General features: G+C 49.1%; 1 protein-coding gene across 1 annotated transcript; it reads right to left on the reverse strand.

Annotated features, from left to right (window-relative positions):
- Positions 1-765: 765 nt before the first annotated feature.
- Positions 766-15,605, reverse strand: LOC133340548 (aspartate aminotransferase, cytoplasmic-like). The gene is given in 10 exon segments (XM_061548846.1): positions 766-3,108; positions 4,609-4,751; positions 5,333-5,498; positions 6,664-6,814; positions 7,072-7,176; positions 7,699-7,811; positions 8,290-8,401; positions 9,858-9,963; positions 9,965-10,037; positions 15,391-15,605. Coding segments are annotated over 10 exon segments (1,227 nt in total). The 5' UTR covers positions 15,509-15,605; the 3' UTR covers positions 766-2,968.
- Between the last annotated feature and the right edge of the window lie 962 nt (positions 15,606-16,567).

The raw sequence follows: 16,567 nt of genomic DNA on the forward strand, positions 1-16,567 counted from the left end.
TCCCCACAGAGAACTCGGTCTGCTGTGGCCAGTCCTGCCCTTTGGTAGTGCACCTTGGTGTCCCTACTGTCCCAAAGGCAAAGATAGCAGGGAAACTTGGTAAAACCACCTTGGAGACCCATCAGGAATGCCACCATTTTCAAGTCTCCGATGACCTCCCAACCATACTCATCATACTTCAAGCCGTCCAGCAAGGTCTTGATGCTGTTGTAATCATATTTAAGGTGAGCTGAGGGAAGAGACAGGTACTTGTTACCATTTATGGAATGTTCTAGAAAATAGGTAAATTTCAAAATATTGTCCTGGTTACAAAAGCAAAGTTTGTGGGGAATAATAGCTATTTTCTGTACTTTTGAGGCATAACCAATTAGGAAATAACACTTACTATGCAGGAGCAAAAAACATAAAAAAGTGTTACAGTGCAATGCGCAATCTCAGCAGTTTTCAGCGCACGTGGCCATATTCTATTAAATAAAAACCATCACCTCTGTACAGCGCTTTCATTTAACTTGGATCATTTAACTTGGTTTGCAGCAGAGGGAGCCAAACATTCCAATAGATGAAAATTATTAATTTGGGATTACACACAGCAGCAACATTGCCCCGAACTGCAAAAACTTGGCTGGATTTTCCTGAATAAGTTCATCGAGATTCAGTGAGGTTTTCCTGGGTAACAAGCACAATGATAACAAAAATCAGAACTGGCTGGTTCAAGCATTCATGCATCGCACGGACACCAAATAAAGCGCTTTAATCTTTATCAAGTGATTTTCAAAGAACATTTATTGCCTCCTGATCCACCACCAGTAGCACAGGCCAGCAACTTACGATTGCATCATCAGTGCTTGTGTAGTGATACTAGGAATAGGAGGCACTCTATTAATTATAAGGGGTAACCATACTTCAGTCAGGACAGCTAACAAACTGCCTGACAACGCTGAGGTGAAGACGGTGACGAAGACTCCAGCAGCCCGACGGGATTCCACTCCAAGCAACAGCCCCGAACCATCGCTCTGGGTCCCCTTTTATCCTCTTGGCGTGGCCTCCCTCTGCCCCCAGCCACGCCCCCCTTCTAGAACCTACTAGTTGGTTCCCAGGCTTACCTCACGTGCCCCCTCTATCACCTTTGCCCTACATCCCGCTCTCTGCTTATCGCATGACCTGCTTGACAGACAGGGCTGCTGCAACTGCAGATCCCTTTCTCTGCCAGCAATCAGCGCTATGCTCCATAGGGACCCATTCCATGTCACTACACTTGTAACAAAAAAATCCACTCTCCGAAAAAAACCCAAACTTGACAGGCATAAAATCCCTCCAAACTCCACACAAGAGCAGTTTTAGTACGAGACTCTAGACAAATATATTTTGAGAGAACTCCAAAGTGGGTTTGGAATAAAGCCTCAACTCGTGTAGCATTGGGTTGTGTCCCCAGTTAACTGTGGGTGAGGTCGTTTACAGCTTATGGGTTGGGTACCGGTCAGATCACGTTAATTGACCACTTTATTTGCGAGTGACCGACGTAACATTTTCTTATCTTCTAATTTTGAGTCCACAACTATCTATTCCGTCTTCATAGAACTTTCTAGAAACTGGGCATCACTGTTTCGAACAACTTGAAATGTACGTTTTCACTTTAACTTTAGTCCAATAAATATTTAGACTCACTTACATTACAGCGATGATATAATATAATGAGCAAAGTAGACTTGTCACGTGTGGTTAAACATTTTCCAGAGTTCGTATTTCAGGCCTTTTAGATTTAATGGAAGTTAGTGCATTACCACTGCGAGAATCACAGAATCACCCAAACATGCTATTGAATTTGGTTGTCGCGGATCATATCGATTTGCGGGCGAGATGGTGGTGTTGAAGTGGACAGTCATGAGCCGGGTAGTCTTGGGTCAATAGGTTAGACCTGTGGACTCCACCACAGCCTTTCATCCTAATTTTTCAGTGCGTCTCAGTATGGCTCAAGTTTGAATTCCTATACCAGTTAAGAGTCTGACTTCCACACCAGTCTGACTAATTGACCTTCTAAATCAAACAATGATCGACCAAGTATTGAACGTACCCAGATGCAGGATCCTTAATACGTACCTGGAATTGCTCTGAAATCTGTATCACATTCTTGTCCCAGGTCACCAGATTTGTCACTGGTTTGCTTTCATATTGCATCGCTAGGATTTGGCAACACTGGTCCGAGAACAAAATTCAAATCTATTATTTGTTCATTGCAAGTTAAGACGTCGCTATCGACAATAAATACGCACGACCCCATGCCAGCCAGACCTGCAATTCAACTCCTGTATTAAGCGTTCTTGGATCGTGGATATTTTTTACAGCACAGCGCCATGTAAATACAATATATATTGCACTAATGAAGCATGCAAAGTGGTAAGACTTGACAGAGCTATTGTCCCCACCACATCTAAAGTCTAATTTTAGTTGAACCGAGATTGGACGAAATCACCGCACAAAAAGGTAAAATCAAGTGTATATTCATTTGTGTGTCCTGCGTGATCCAAAATCACCCGCATTGCGGGCTTGTTCTGTAACCAGAACATTGTGTGCGTGCGAGAGCCTACGTGCGTCTGTGTGTTTTATTATTTTGGTTTAGAAATTATACACGAGTGATGGGCATATCTATGCTCTGAATGTGATGTGCGAGTGTGTACGCGGTGTGATGCGGGTGCATAAGAACATATCGTGGTCAGCTGTACTTAGTTTTATACGCTGTTTGGTATGTTACAAACATGAAACGGTGTGGACTTGGTTCTTTAATGTGGTGTGGTGTGCACAGTGCGGTACGTTGCAAATGCGAAGCATGAAGGCGGTGTGATTGGTGGACCTTTCACGGGGGGTGAGATCCTGGTGCTTCGGTGACGTGTCGTGTGGTGTCGTGCCGTGTAGTGTCGTGCCATGTGGTGTCGTGCCATGTGGTGTCGTGCCATGTGGTGCCGTGCGGCTCTCAGGCCACCGTTGTAACGGTGGCGTGGATGGCCTCGGCCACGTAGTCGAGGTTGTGCGAGTTGAGGCCGCACATGTTGATGCGCCCCGACTTCATGAGGTACACGTGTTTCTGTTTGATGAGGAACTCCACCTGGGCGGCTGTAAGGCGAAGGAAGGGGGCAGAGGAGAGAGTGAGATTAACACGAGGAAGCGATGCACATAATTCAAACTTAATAACAAAAGGTCGAGCTGGGATATTTAGTCTATAGAGTCCATTAAGAGAGTAAAAAATAAATAAGACATTTTTTTAGCTTGTTTTGCGAAATGTCTATGAAGACAGTATTATTCCCTCTCAGGGCAGTTTTATTGACGAATGTGTCAAGGTTTGATAGCCGTTACATAAGTTAGTAGTTGGGTAATTTATTCATAATATTCGGAGCCTAGCAGATGCGAGTCGACCTGCGATGATTTGTGTGTGTAATTGTGCACTACGCAGAGAGTTGCAGTACGCTTGCACGTACTGAATCTCAGTACGTGCAAGCGGTTAGCGTTAATTTTATTTAGAGAGGCGTATCGCGCTGCTGTTTTTAAAGATATTGAACTGTACTCACCGCAGAGAACTGGAGCGACATGACCGCACTCTATGATACCTGGCAAGAAACTGCTACATGCCCTCCCGCATGGCCTTTTGCTTCCGATTCCGTTCCGATAACATAAACGTATGGAATCGGAAGAAAAACAGTACACGTACGTCATCGGAACGGGAAAGGGTTAAGGGTTTTGTGCTGCATCTTGCTGCTGCATTCTTTATGTTTGGGTGAAAATACCACGTGGCAAGAGGCATCTGATGCGCCATATAGTTGCTATAGGCAAGGTGAGGGTACATGTGATGCAAAAGCAGCTCGGGGATTGGACCCCAAGCCACACGTGCACATTAGGCCACGTCCAGACAGCAGTTGTAAAATCCATGTTTATGGGCCCCTCTTCAGGTGCTAGATTGGCTGAAGTCTGGTGGCAGATTGAACAGTGTGGTGCTTGTGTGGCAATTGGGCTGATGGTGTCTTTTTGTCACCGTTGTAGAGATACAAAGGCTACCCAAAAGAGCACTTTCAAACAAAGTGTTGCCGTTGCATGGCCCACTCGTGGTCCCGCTTGGTGAAGCTGTCCAGTCACCTCAACCAGCCGTGTGATACGCAAGGCGACGGGAACTAAACTTCACATCCATAATCCTCCAATAATGTATTTAGCCACCCTGTCCTCTCGTTACAATCACGGTGGGAGACACAAGACGGGACGGCTACAGGAGTAAATATATGACTGATATGTAACTCTTTGGTTCTTTCTTACCGAAAGGACCAAAGAGTAATTCCTGCAGTCACGAAAGCTCCAAATTAAGTTTGACTGATATGTAAGTTCGATTGGCTGCTGTTGATGATGATTACTGATGATGATGTATATCGCCATGTGGTTTTTTGTGGTTGCACGACGGTGTATTTTTTGGTTTGATCTCGTGCTTTACCGGCACAATGTCCAACGTTTCACTGTGTGTTAGGGAACGCTTCGGAATGTCGGAATATTTTTCCAAACATTTCAGTAAAACCCGGCAGCAGTGGCAGGCAGCGGTGATGCGTTATCGGTCTTAAAGGGCGTGGGACTCACGGTTGAGGCCAGTGTAGCTGAACATGCCGATCTGGCGCGTGATGTGGTCCCAGTTTCCGGGTGTTCCCAGGCTCTTGAGTTTCTCCCGCAACTTCTCACGCATCAGCAGCACGCGCTCCGCCATCGTGCGGACGTTGTCCTTCCTGTTCATGCGTGCATGCAGCATGATCAGACACAGCACCATAGTCGTCGTCATCATCATCATCATCATCCATAAATTCAAGATAATCTTTCCCCCCCCCAAGTATATCCTCATCAGCATTATCAGGAGACGAAGATCCATTCTGAACGTTGGTAGAGCAGTGCGACCCTTCGTGTTAGGGAACAGCCCATGGAAGCAGACATTACTGAACTACTTCCGAGGCCTTCATCCAACATTGGATATCATGAGTGTCCATATAAGCGTATGTGGAGCATAGAGGGGGAGCGTCAGTGCAGTGCTACGAATCTGGCAACTCAAGCTCAACTCCCGCGCACGATCAATAAGTGGCGAATATTTGAACTGGACCTGGATCTCCGTTAAGATTGAGTCAGCCATAAACAAGTACCTAATGTGGTGTGTAAACATCAGCAGTGGGCAGACAATGGCAGCCGAGCATGGTAATGAACACCCACTCCCTGGTGTGTTATGCTGACCTTCACTGGTGCACACTAAAAGCACTTGCCACAACAGTCTCTTTTAGACTATACAGGGAATTTTTTTCTGTCTCTGGTTGGAGCTTACCACTCGGCAAATAGCGCGGGGTTGTTCAGCGTCGTGGCGACGATGGTTCCCCCATGGTGAGGAGGGTTGGACCACAAGGGCCGCACCACCATCACCATCTGGGAGATGATGGCCTGGAGGCGCGTAGGGTCACGTGCAACCACCACCAGGTTTCCCACACGCTCGTCTGCACCACACACATACACACACAGATATACGTATATTAATAAACATACATAGATCCCTCCCCCATAGCCTTAACAGACTTTTGGGGCAACTGCTGTTAGCGAACACATTTTCCCTCGACATCAAAAGAGGGGGGGGGGATGATGCCAAGCCCATTTACAAGTGATGATGAAATCCTTGCTTGCAAACTTCATCAGCGAGCCGAGATCAGGCTATTGTGGGTTTGAATGGAGTCCTAGATGGATGCTTACACCAGTGAAATTCTGGCAGGCGCATCTTACTGATAACACGGCAATAATCAGTGGGGCAGATGAGCTCCATGGTAGATCCTTGTGTCAAGGATATGGGCTCACATTTGTTGTTCATCAATATGCAGTAAAGCAAATGTTCTTTCTTGGACCTGGCATGCATCAATGATGTGTGGATGCGCCTATGCTGGAACAGTGTGTTGGCAATTACAAGCCCACGGGCTGCGCATAGGTCTAGCAGCCTCCTCACGTTATTAAGTGATCTGACCATGCTTCCACTCTGGCCCAGGTGCCTGTATCATAACCTACTTGGGAACCAGTCACCTAATATTATAACTAAATTCCGAGTACCTGGGACAGGTCACACAGAGAAGGCATCAGACTCATCAGCTTTGTCTGTATCCCTCCACTGATGTCAATTTTCTGTGGGTGCATAAGCCACCACCACCATATACATACGCACACGAATACACACCTATACACACACAAGCATGAACATACATACACTTGCAGGTACACAGAGGCACACACGTACACAGACTCACATTAAACTAAACTGAACTTTTCATTTTACCAGGTAAGGCCCACTGAACTATATAGCTCTTTGTCAGAAGCAACCTGGCCACTAATGATAGCTCAAATAAGTGGCTTATCATGTGTAAATGTATTGCAATACTGTAAACGCATGGTTACAAATGTGGAGGGAAAAACTGGAAGACCCAGATAAAAATCCACGCGACCACGGGGAGAGAGACATGCAAACTCCAAATATACAGTAGACATTAGGGGTTCAAATCGAACCCACAACCTCATGTATATTAGTGGAGGTAGTTCATTTCTCCTAGCTACCATGGCGCCACAACAAAGACACACCACATCCCTCTACCACAGCACCGCCCCCCCCCCCCTGGGGCTCACTGTAGAGGCCGAAGTTCTTGCTGAAGGACTGAGCACAGAGGAGCTCCATGCCGCGGCTCACGAAGAGACGCACGGCGGCCGCGTCACGATCCAGGTCTCCCGAAGCAAAGCCCTGGTACGCTGAGTCGAAAAATGGGAAGAGCTGCTTCTCCTGTGCACAGAAAGACAAAGATTCGCCCGCCACCCCCGTGTGGCCTTAATAGACTGTTGCTGCAAGCGTTGTTAGCGAGCACCTATATAGGCCCGAGGGGGCCCGCATAGCCAGCATCACGCCCGGCCGCCTTTGTCTTCCAAGTGCTGATGTTATGATACCGCACCAGGTACAAATTTTTTTAACAGCCGAGTTGACTTAGTGGAGGCCCTGAGACCGGTTCAGATCTTTAGCCACTATGCTGCTGTGGCCGTTACCTTGACGACGGTAAAGATGCGGTCCCACTCGGCCGGTGTGGGGTCCGTACCGGTTGGGTTGTGCGCACAGGCGTGGAGAAGCATCACGGAGTGTGGAGGAGCTAACTACACACACACAGTACACACACACGGATAAACACACAGTTCACAGACACAGGTCAACACACACAGTGCACACACATACGCGTAAACACAAACACACACGGGTAAACACACAAACGGGTAAACACACTTTTGCACGTATGTAGCCAATCGTATACATACACGGGTGGGTACATACATAATAACGATGGTGGAAATGATGGTAGAGATGACTATGGTGGAGATGGTGCAGATGGTGGAGATGATGGTAGCGTTGATCGTAGAGATAGTGGTAGTGGTGATGGCGATGATGGGGATGGTAAAGATGATGGTACGAATGGTGAAGATGGTGCCGATGAAGACAATGGTGCTGATAGTGAATATGGTGGTGGTGGTGGTGATGGTAACCGTAATGGTGCCGATGGTAAAGATGATGATAATGATCCTGCCAATGGTGATGAGAATGGTGGCGGCAATGATGGTGATGCCGTAGAGTTGGGCAAACACACACACACTGCACGTGCCCGGCCGCCTTTGTCTCCCCACCTCGAAGTCGGCGATGAGAGCGTCAATGGCAAGTCCACGCTTTTCGGCATCCCAGTAGCGGTATGAGCGGATGTCAGTGAAGCCGGCATCCCGGAACACGGCGTTGTGGTTCTCTGAGCGAAGACAAAGATCTCCCGTGAAGCCTTCAACAGACTGTTGGGTAAAGGGCTTTTTTGAGAGCACCTATGAAGGCCAGCAATGCACACTAAACTGCTATTTTAATTTTACCAGGTATTGCCCCACTGAGCTATACAGCTCTTTTTCAGAAGCAACCTGGCCACAAATGATAGGTCAACCAAGTGACTTATCGTGTGGAAATGTATAGCAGCCAGATACTCTAAACGCATGTTTACAAATGTGGAGGGAAGGGGAAAAAAAAGAGGTCCTGGAGAAAATCCACACGACCACGGGGAGAGACATACAATCTCCAAATACACAAGACCACACTTAGGATTAGTGTGGTCCCTAACATGTATGGCGAGCCCCTGTATGGTGTGGCAAGCCCCTGTATATTGAGGCCTTGTGCGTTGTGGCAACGCCCTATGTGGTGTGGTGAACCCGTTTAGCGATGGTGTTGTTGTGACCCCGCACCCCACGTGGGTGAGGAGACGTAGACGGGCACATTGGGTGTGTGCCATCGCTTTAGGAACTGAGCTCCCACATGGAGAGCGCCCGTGCCTCCCAGAGCCTGCACCCCACCGGCCTGCGCACGCATCCAGAGAAATAGAGAGATGCACAAGACGCAACGACTCCACCCTCGCCACACCCCCCACACGGTCACCACACACACTCCACAATGTCACCACAAACAGACTACACACACAAACCATGCCATCACCACACACATTCCAAAGACAGAGACAAACATCCCCATATAGTTTAATATGTAGGCTTTCGCGACCAATATCATCTATAATACAGGTTTTTTGGGTTAGTAAGGTTTGTCACGTAAACAGAACATGCCAATTCTTTACTAGTACAGCACACCTGTGTGTTGGAGAGAAAATCCACAACATATAGCCTTAATAGACAGTTGGGGCAAGTGCTGTTAGCAAGCACATTCAGAGCAGTACAGCGCACGAGGGGGTGGGTGAGCAACACCACGGCCGGCAGCCTTTGTCACTCCAGCGCAGATGTTTACACATGGTGCCAGGCACTTGTGTAGTGAGCGACTTACAACACACGTCTAGTAGAAGGCTTCTTATTTAGTAAGAGCACACAGGGCGATACACTTCGTAACGCGGCTACACCTAGGCTGTCCAAACACGCAGCCCATCTCTGTCCTGCGCTATGCTGGCTGGTTGACGAGTGTAGCGGCGGCGACAGAGCTGGTCTTGCAGAAGAACAGCCACGTGGTCGAAGGTGAAGAGATGACGACGGCAGCGACGCAACCAGGACCCAGACCCCACACTAACAGCCCCGAAGCTCTGGTTCGGTACGCCTTATATCTGCTTGGTGTGGCCAAGCTCCACCTCTGGCCACGCCCCCTTTCTAGAACCTACTAGACCCTTTGGGATGGTTCCCGGAGCTTCTCAACTGACACGGCCCTTCACCTTTACCCCAGATACGCCCCTTCATAATAAGGCATTATGTAATGCAGCTATAACCGTAATTACCCTCACAGGCCGGCAGGTGTCACCCTATCATTACACTTGTATAAGGCCGAGTCGATATAGGCAAGGCCCAAGACCGGTTCAAATATTCTTCACTGCTAATGGTCGCGAGTGGGAATTACACTCGGGTTGTTAGCTTTGTAGCACATTGTGCTAACCACTGTCACTGCAAACAAAAGTAAAAATCTCCCATATAGCCTCAAACTACTGTTGGGGCAAGTGCCGTTGGCGAGCACCTATAAAGGCCGGCATGGCACGAGTTGGTGGGTGACCAACACCACGTCCGGCCGCCTTTATCTCCCTAGTGGCGATATTTACACACCGCACCAGGTACTCATTTGAGGTCAAGTCGACCTAGAAAAGGCCCAGTACCCATTCAGGTAATAGTCACTGGCATTGGCCATGAGCAGGAATCGAAACCAGGTCACCAGATTCGTAGCGCAGTGCGCCAACCGCTACCACACGACTGCTCCCCTACACTGCGTCACTGCACCTCACCATGCACGTCCCTCCATCCTACCAACACACGCGCATGCACCAACGCACCCTGCCCTCAGCGATGGCGATGCTGTCGTGGCCGAGGGTGATGGCAGTGGCGGCGCACGTGAACGAGGGGCTCCCCACCACAGGCAGGTACTCAGTGGTCAAGGACGCCAGCCCCCATCTGCTGCTCCACGCGCGCCACCACGGGCAGCACCCAAGGCAGCCCCTCATCCGTGCGGTACGCTGCACACACGCGGACGCACACACAGGTTTAGACGACGATCCCCCCCCCCCCCCTTGTGTAGCCTACCCAGGCTGTTGGTGCGAGCGCTGTTCATGAGCACCTGTGAAGGCAAATATTGCACTCGAGTGGGTGGTGTAGCTTGCACAACGCCTGACCAAGTTTGTCTCCCAAGTGGTGATATTCACATACAGCCCCAGGTACTTATTTAAGGCTGAATCGACCTTAGGAAGGCCCGGGACCAGTTAAAATAATCACCACTGATGTTGGCTGTGAATGGAAATGGAACTTTGGTCGGTGAGTTCGTAGCTAGTACACTGCACCATCACAAATATAGACAACAGCCACCATTCGCCATGCTAGGTGCACTTTGAGGCCATGTGAAGTATCAAAGGCTTGCTGACAGGTCATGGGACAGACCAAGGTGATATGAGTTGACTGACCGATGCACTCTACTGTATGAACTTGCGTTTTAGCCTCCCGGTGCTCTGCTTGTTGTTGTGCGCATCAATCCTCTGCTCTCCGCTGTTTGAGGCCAACTACTTACAACTGTCCAGTAGCGTCCTTCACACGCCTCCACTGTTAGTACCAGTCACTGGAAAGTCTAATAAGCTTCACATCCTATTGTGCCACATCAGCCCGGACAGAGAATATGGCACCCACCCAAGTCTGAAACCATATTGGGGCTCCGCAAATCTCTGTTCAGCGTGCTTGACAAGGTGATGTTGAAAAATCCTTACCAGAACGTGAGATGATCTAGCCCATGCCTTACAATCAATCTGGGCCAGGTGCTGCGTCATGACCCACTCGGGAATTAAAATAACACAAAAAGATTACTATACTGAGGGGTTACTTTCGCCCACACCTGGGACAGATCATAGAATGCATTTGACTCATCAGCATCCCTCCACTGATGCTCATATTCTGTGTGTGCCTAAGGCCCCACTCCCACCCTTCCTTGCCTCCTGCTGATGGGGAGGCACGCCCACACGAGCCTGGGACTCGCAGCTTTCCAGATCTCGCCATGCACTCCAATACCCCCTTCATTCTTTTGTTCAGAAAAACAGCCAAGTGGAGAACTCTCCACCCATCATGGTGACTGGAGCCAGAACCAGTCCACCGCACCTCTTGTATTCCACAGAGGTCCGGGTGGTACCGGTCCAGCTCCCGACAGAAGAACTGCATGTTGTCAGCCACAGTGTTTTTTTATATTTCTGCAGGAACCCAGAGGGGGAGGGTGAAGTGGTTCAGTCTCTTGGTTCCAAATGAGGTTTGGAGAGTAGAGGGGTCGGCAACCTGTGGCTTCAGAGCCGCATTCGCCTCTAAGGACTGCTTCATGACATTATTTATTAAGGACCACAGTCTCGTATTCACATTGCATTGCGGCTCCTGAATTCGAGTTTTTTAAATATAATTATTTTTTTAAATGGCTCTTCTTGTTATTTCAATTGACGACCTCTGGGCTAGGAAATGTCATATAGGCACCTGTCTCCCTGCGCCTCTGGTACAAGCAGAGTTTGAACTTTCTGTGTTTTTAGTGATTTAGTTGAAGGTGGAGGGTGTTACCAGCCCCTTGCACAGCTGGACGACAAAAGGTGGAGAGCTGTACGCCTTTTGGCGTGGTTTAGCACCAATTGAAAAGGAGGCTCAAAAGAAAGCTGTCTCTGGTGTGGACCAATCAGTTTCAAGGACAATGCATATTTTATCAAAGTGTGTTTTTTGTGTGCATTTTGACCACAAGTATTGTGGTTAATGCACACATGATTCCTTGTAAGAAGATTTCAGTTTTGTTGCCAGAAAAAAGGGGGAAAACCCTATCATTCAATTTTGGTACTGGCAAAGGAAGTCTAATTATTGAAAACAATTCTTAGGCTGTACCAGCAGCGTAGCGGGGTAATCCTAACACCATGTGAACAACCCGGAGATCCAAGGTCACCCCTCCGACAGAAACATCACCACCACATCTCCGGTCATCAATGTCTTCATCACCATCACTGGCACCAGTCTCCATTATTATCAAGGTTATCATCCCTGACACCACCCTACCGTCGGTACCAGCATCTCCATCATTATCAGTCATCACCACCACTATTACCCCTGTAGCCATCACGCGAGCTGGGAGCAATAAACCCAATAGCTGCCGACGAGACGACAGGGCTTGGATAGCAGTTCTACTGGGGAGGTCACAGGGAACATTTTGAATAAGACTGACTTCCCTATGGTAAGTCTCAAATAGCAAAATAACGTTATACTAAACTCAATACCAAAGTTTTATTCATACTGGATCATCTTTACGGGTAATCATAACGGGACAGAGTAAACACATTTACACTTACGACCTTGGATGAAAAGTATTCAAAAGTCAAAACACACAAACACAGATGTAATCTCCCGAGTGCCCAGTAAAAACCTGCGTGACTGATCTGTCACAGCTGCACCAAGGAAACGTTGAACTTTGAAGCGAGTGGTGAGGGGGGTTGAACTGGCAATCTGATCTTCTGAGCTGGCAAATCCGAATCCTTTTAAAGGCAGTGTCACTGACCAAAGTCTTGCGGTTTTTTTGCGATGTGTGCTTGTGCGCCGCTGCCAGTATCATCAACTAACGTGACAATCTGATGGGAAAAGCTCCCAGACTAAATAGCCCCAAGTGACATGAACGCATGGACATAGCCCTGCAGACTGAGAACTTGGGTTGCCACCCGTCCTGGTTTTCCCCAGGAAGTCCTCTTTTTTTCCTGGTAGCTCCAGTGGGAGATCTGTAAATCTCAGTGGGATATTAAAAATCCCAGTTTTTGTCAGCAGCGTAATAATAGCAGAACATGCTCCATGGACGACAGAAGCTTCCGTCCTCACTCTGCTATCCAGACATGGAACTTCCTTCCAGAACACACTGTCGGCGTGATAAACACCCACAGTATCCCAACCCTACCCGTAAGGAGCCATCCATTTAGTACGTACGCAAAAATCTGTCAAAACTTGACCCCTCCCCCCCTCCCTGTACGCACTCGTACTTTTTACACCCCCCCCCCCCCCCCCATGCATACGTACGCTTGACACCCCGCCCCCCGAATCCTATAGAACAGCCAATATTTAATCCACACAGAAACGATAAAGGATTAAATCTTGACTTAAAGCTTTCGTGACTGCAGGAATTCATATTCTTCGGTTCTTTCGGTAAGGTCACGAAGATAGGTTCAAAATGAAAATAACAAAAAACTAACTTAACTAGCTGTGATGTTCCCATCATATCACCTTCCGATGTTAGTTGTTATTTTCGGCTCTCCGATTTTTTACATTAACAGATTAAATTTCTCACACGAACATAGCCACCTCGGTGCGTTCGCCATGGAGGATGGTCGGCGATCTTACATTAACGTGCTCATTTTTACTTGGCAGCCCTTTGATTGGTGGAAAACCCACCACCGCCGCAGTCGCTGGCCACCACTTACAATAACACTGGCTGCTGATATTTGGGCTACAACCATTTCAACCCTTTATAAACAGTTGCCTTTAGAAACTAACCCCCCTTTCCTGATGACGACCGCTTGTGTTGCGATCGAAACGTCGTTTTTTGTTATTTTCTTTGAAACTATCTACGTGACCTTACCGAAAGACCCAACAAATAAGATCAAGGATTAATAATATTAACGTATTTAAGCAGATAGTCCACCGCCGGACGATATTTCTAATTTGAAGGCGAATATAGTAGACATTATTATCGAGGCTTCACCCTCCCCCACCCCGTTTACTATACGTACTTACATTATCATTAGTCACCCCCATACGCAAGCACACGCATTTGGGTTACCCCCCCCCCTCCATGCGTACGAACTAAACGGATGACCCCTAACCCCGACCCACCTCCCATAGCACACTCCCGGCGCAGTGCATCACCCCGAATTCGATAGAGAGCGGCCCGTAGAAGTGGATATTAGATAGCTACCTCCGAGATGCGTTCAAGTGACGTCTCGTCGCCACAGTAAGGGCCCAGCACTTTCCTACACTGCCTTGCCGCGTGAGAGTACCGTAATGCCCGTTTGCGAGACAGTCCCATCGATATTCTCGGAGGAACTTAGCCAAATGAAGTGTCGAATCAAAGACCTGTATGGATGATGGATTTGTGCGTGCAATCATTGGTGGCCAGGGCAAGACTATTAACTCACTGCATTAGCGAATCTCGGAACCACCTAGTTTTGCCAATTACTTTTGAAACACATTCCTGCGGAGGGAGCTGGTAGGAACGATGGGTTGCTTGGTCAATGGCCAGGGTCAACGGCGGCGTGGTGTATTCCGCAAATATGCCCGACTGAGGGCGGGCACAAGCCGGCGTGAGTAGATTAAACGCTGAGTTTTATAAGGGCACCACGGGGTGACCAGCCCCTCCCCACCCAGCACCACCCCTCCCACCCCCCACCCAGCCCCACCCTCCTCACCCAGTCCCTCCCTCCCCACCCAGCCCCTCCCTGCACGACGGACGGACACAATAATCCCCTGTGGGCTGGTGTAACCAGGAGGTTCCTACCAGTATTAGCGTTTTCCTTACACACCTCAAAACTTGTTCATGTTTTTGTTTGTTGCGGTTGCACCCGATTCAAGAGCCGAATGGCTCACATGGCTATTACCAAATAAATGAAACCGAAAGCACAGTTCACACACCGCACGTCCCAATTACGCCTCGACATCTGCACCACACTCGCCCCTCTCCTCTCACCCCGCACACGAATACAACTCCCCATCCACCACACCACAACAGCTGACACACTCCCCACCAGACATACGCACAGGCGCAGATCGCTATTCACCCCTAACCGATTAACACGATTTGCTACGTACCGTGCGAAAGAAGTTCAACATATACACCTCACCACGAAGTGGATAGCAAACCTGTCAACCCCTTATCAGTGCCTACCTTCTTACAGACCACTTTAGACATCGTCACCCCGTGCCCTTAGAAATCTTAACGTTCGTCCTACAAAGTTCCATCACAAGGGAGAAACACAACATAGACAACATTATTTTGCCCGTATTGAAACGGATAGACGCAGTATGAACCTGAACACTCAATTTCCCTGTACAATAATACGGGTAACCCGTATGGGTTGACAGGTATGGGATAGCCCCCATACACCTCACGGACCCCACCACCCCACCACTCCTCCCACCATACACAGCTCTCCCTCACACTCCACACCATACGACCCCGAAAACAATCGGCGTTCATCATTCAGTGGCGTTTGTGCCAGGCTAGGTACACTTTGAGGCTACGTGAAGGGTTCAAAAATCGCTGACAGGTCACTGGACAAACTGCGCTTGAGTCGCATCACACCATGACAACCTGAACACGCCACCACGCACCTCCCACGCCGAGGTTGACTTTCTTGGGGTCGGGGTCGGCTTTGAAGTCGGCCGTGAGTTGGAACACGGCCACGGGCGGCGCCAGGGGAACCTCCGAGAACCACGACTGAGATGACATCGCAAGGCACGGGGGGGACGTGGAGCAGCGAGTTAAGCGGCAGCGGCGGCGGCGGCGGCGAGCGACTGAGTCCAGCGAGGCTGCAGCAACTTCACACCGCCCCCTATTTACCCGCTCCGACTCGATGGGCGTCACCAGTCGGCCATGTTGTGTAGGGAAGCAGAGAGCCCAAACCCCAAACCCAGCCACGCCCCCATCGCGAACGCGAGGGTCGGGCGGTGCGCTGGGCTGTAGCCGCCACGCTGTTCCCTCACCAAGATGGCCGCCGTGGGGTTGTCGCGCAGCGATGACGCACGGGGCGGTTGTGACCTCCGATGGGGTTGGGAAAAGGACGCGGGGATTAAATGTCGCCGTTTGGTGCTTGTTTTTTTTTTATCGAACACACATGTGTTGCAGTATTATAACATCGGGGATCGATGAGGTTAATCGATTCGATTTCCGCTCACCGTCACAGACGACACCAGCAGCGTGACGATTATTTGAAACCGATTCTGCCTCCCCAGGTCGACTCGGTCTCGTGCGGTGTGTGAAACATCGCTACTGGGGAGACAAAGGCGGCCGGGCGTGGTGCCGCCCTTCATAGGTGCTGCTCGCTAACAGAATCTGCCCCAACAGGCTGTTAAGTCGATAAGGGGGACCCTCGTCTGTGTTGTGATTTTAATGCAATGTGTTTTAAGATCCCACTTAAGGGGGCAATTTAAACAAATACAAAGCCCCCTGCATCGCGGGATACAAAATTATTAAGCAAAACAATGTGAGAAAAATGTCTTACGAGGCAAATATAGAACAGAGCTTTAACCTTAACGAGTGCCAGAGGTCGTGGAGTGAAGGGCGAATTCCTATTGGTCGTCGCTGAAATCTCGCGAGAGCGAACTGACCAATGATGTGGCTGGACAGGAAGAGCTGACCAATCACCTGGCACGTTCATGGGGGGGCACGGTGACCTAGGAGTGCTGTGATTGGCTGACGCCACGAACCAATGGGCGGCACCGTTGGAGAGGCTGGGCATAAATATGGCGGTTCAATGTGACCCCGGCGGTGCGGCATTCAGAAACCGTA

Source organism: Lethenteron reissneri, chromosome 2, assembly GCF_015708825.2.
Source record: "Lethenteron reissneri isolate LAM-NWPU_2019-01 chromosome 2, ASM1570882v1, whole genome shotgun sequence".
Lineage (NCBI taxonomy): Eukaryota > Metazoa > Chordata > Hyperoartia > Petromyzontiformes > Petromyzontidae > Lethenteron > Lethenteron reissneri.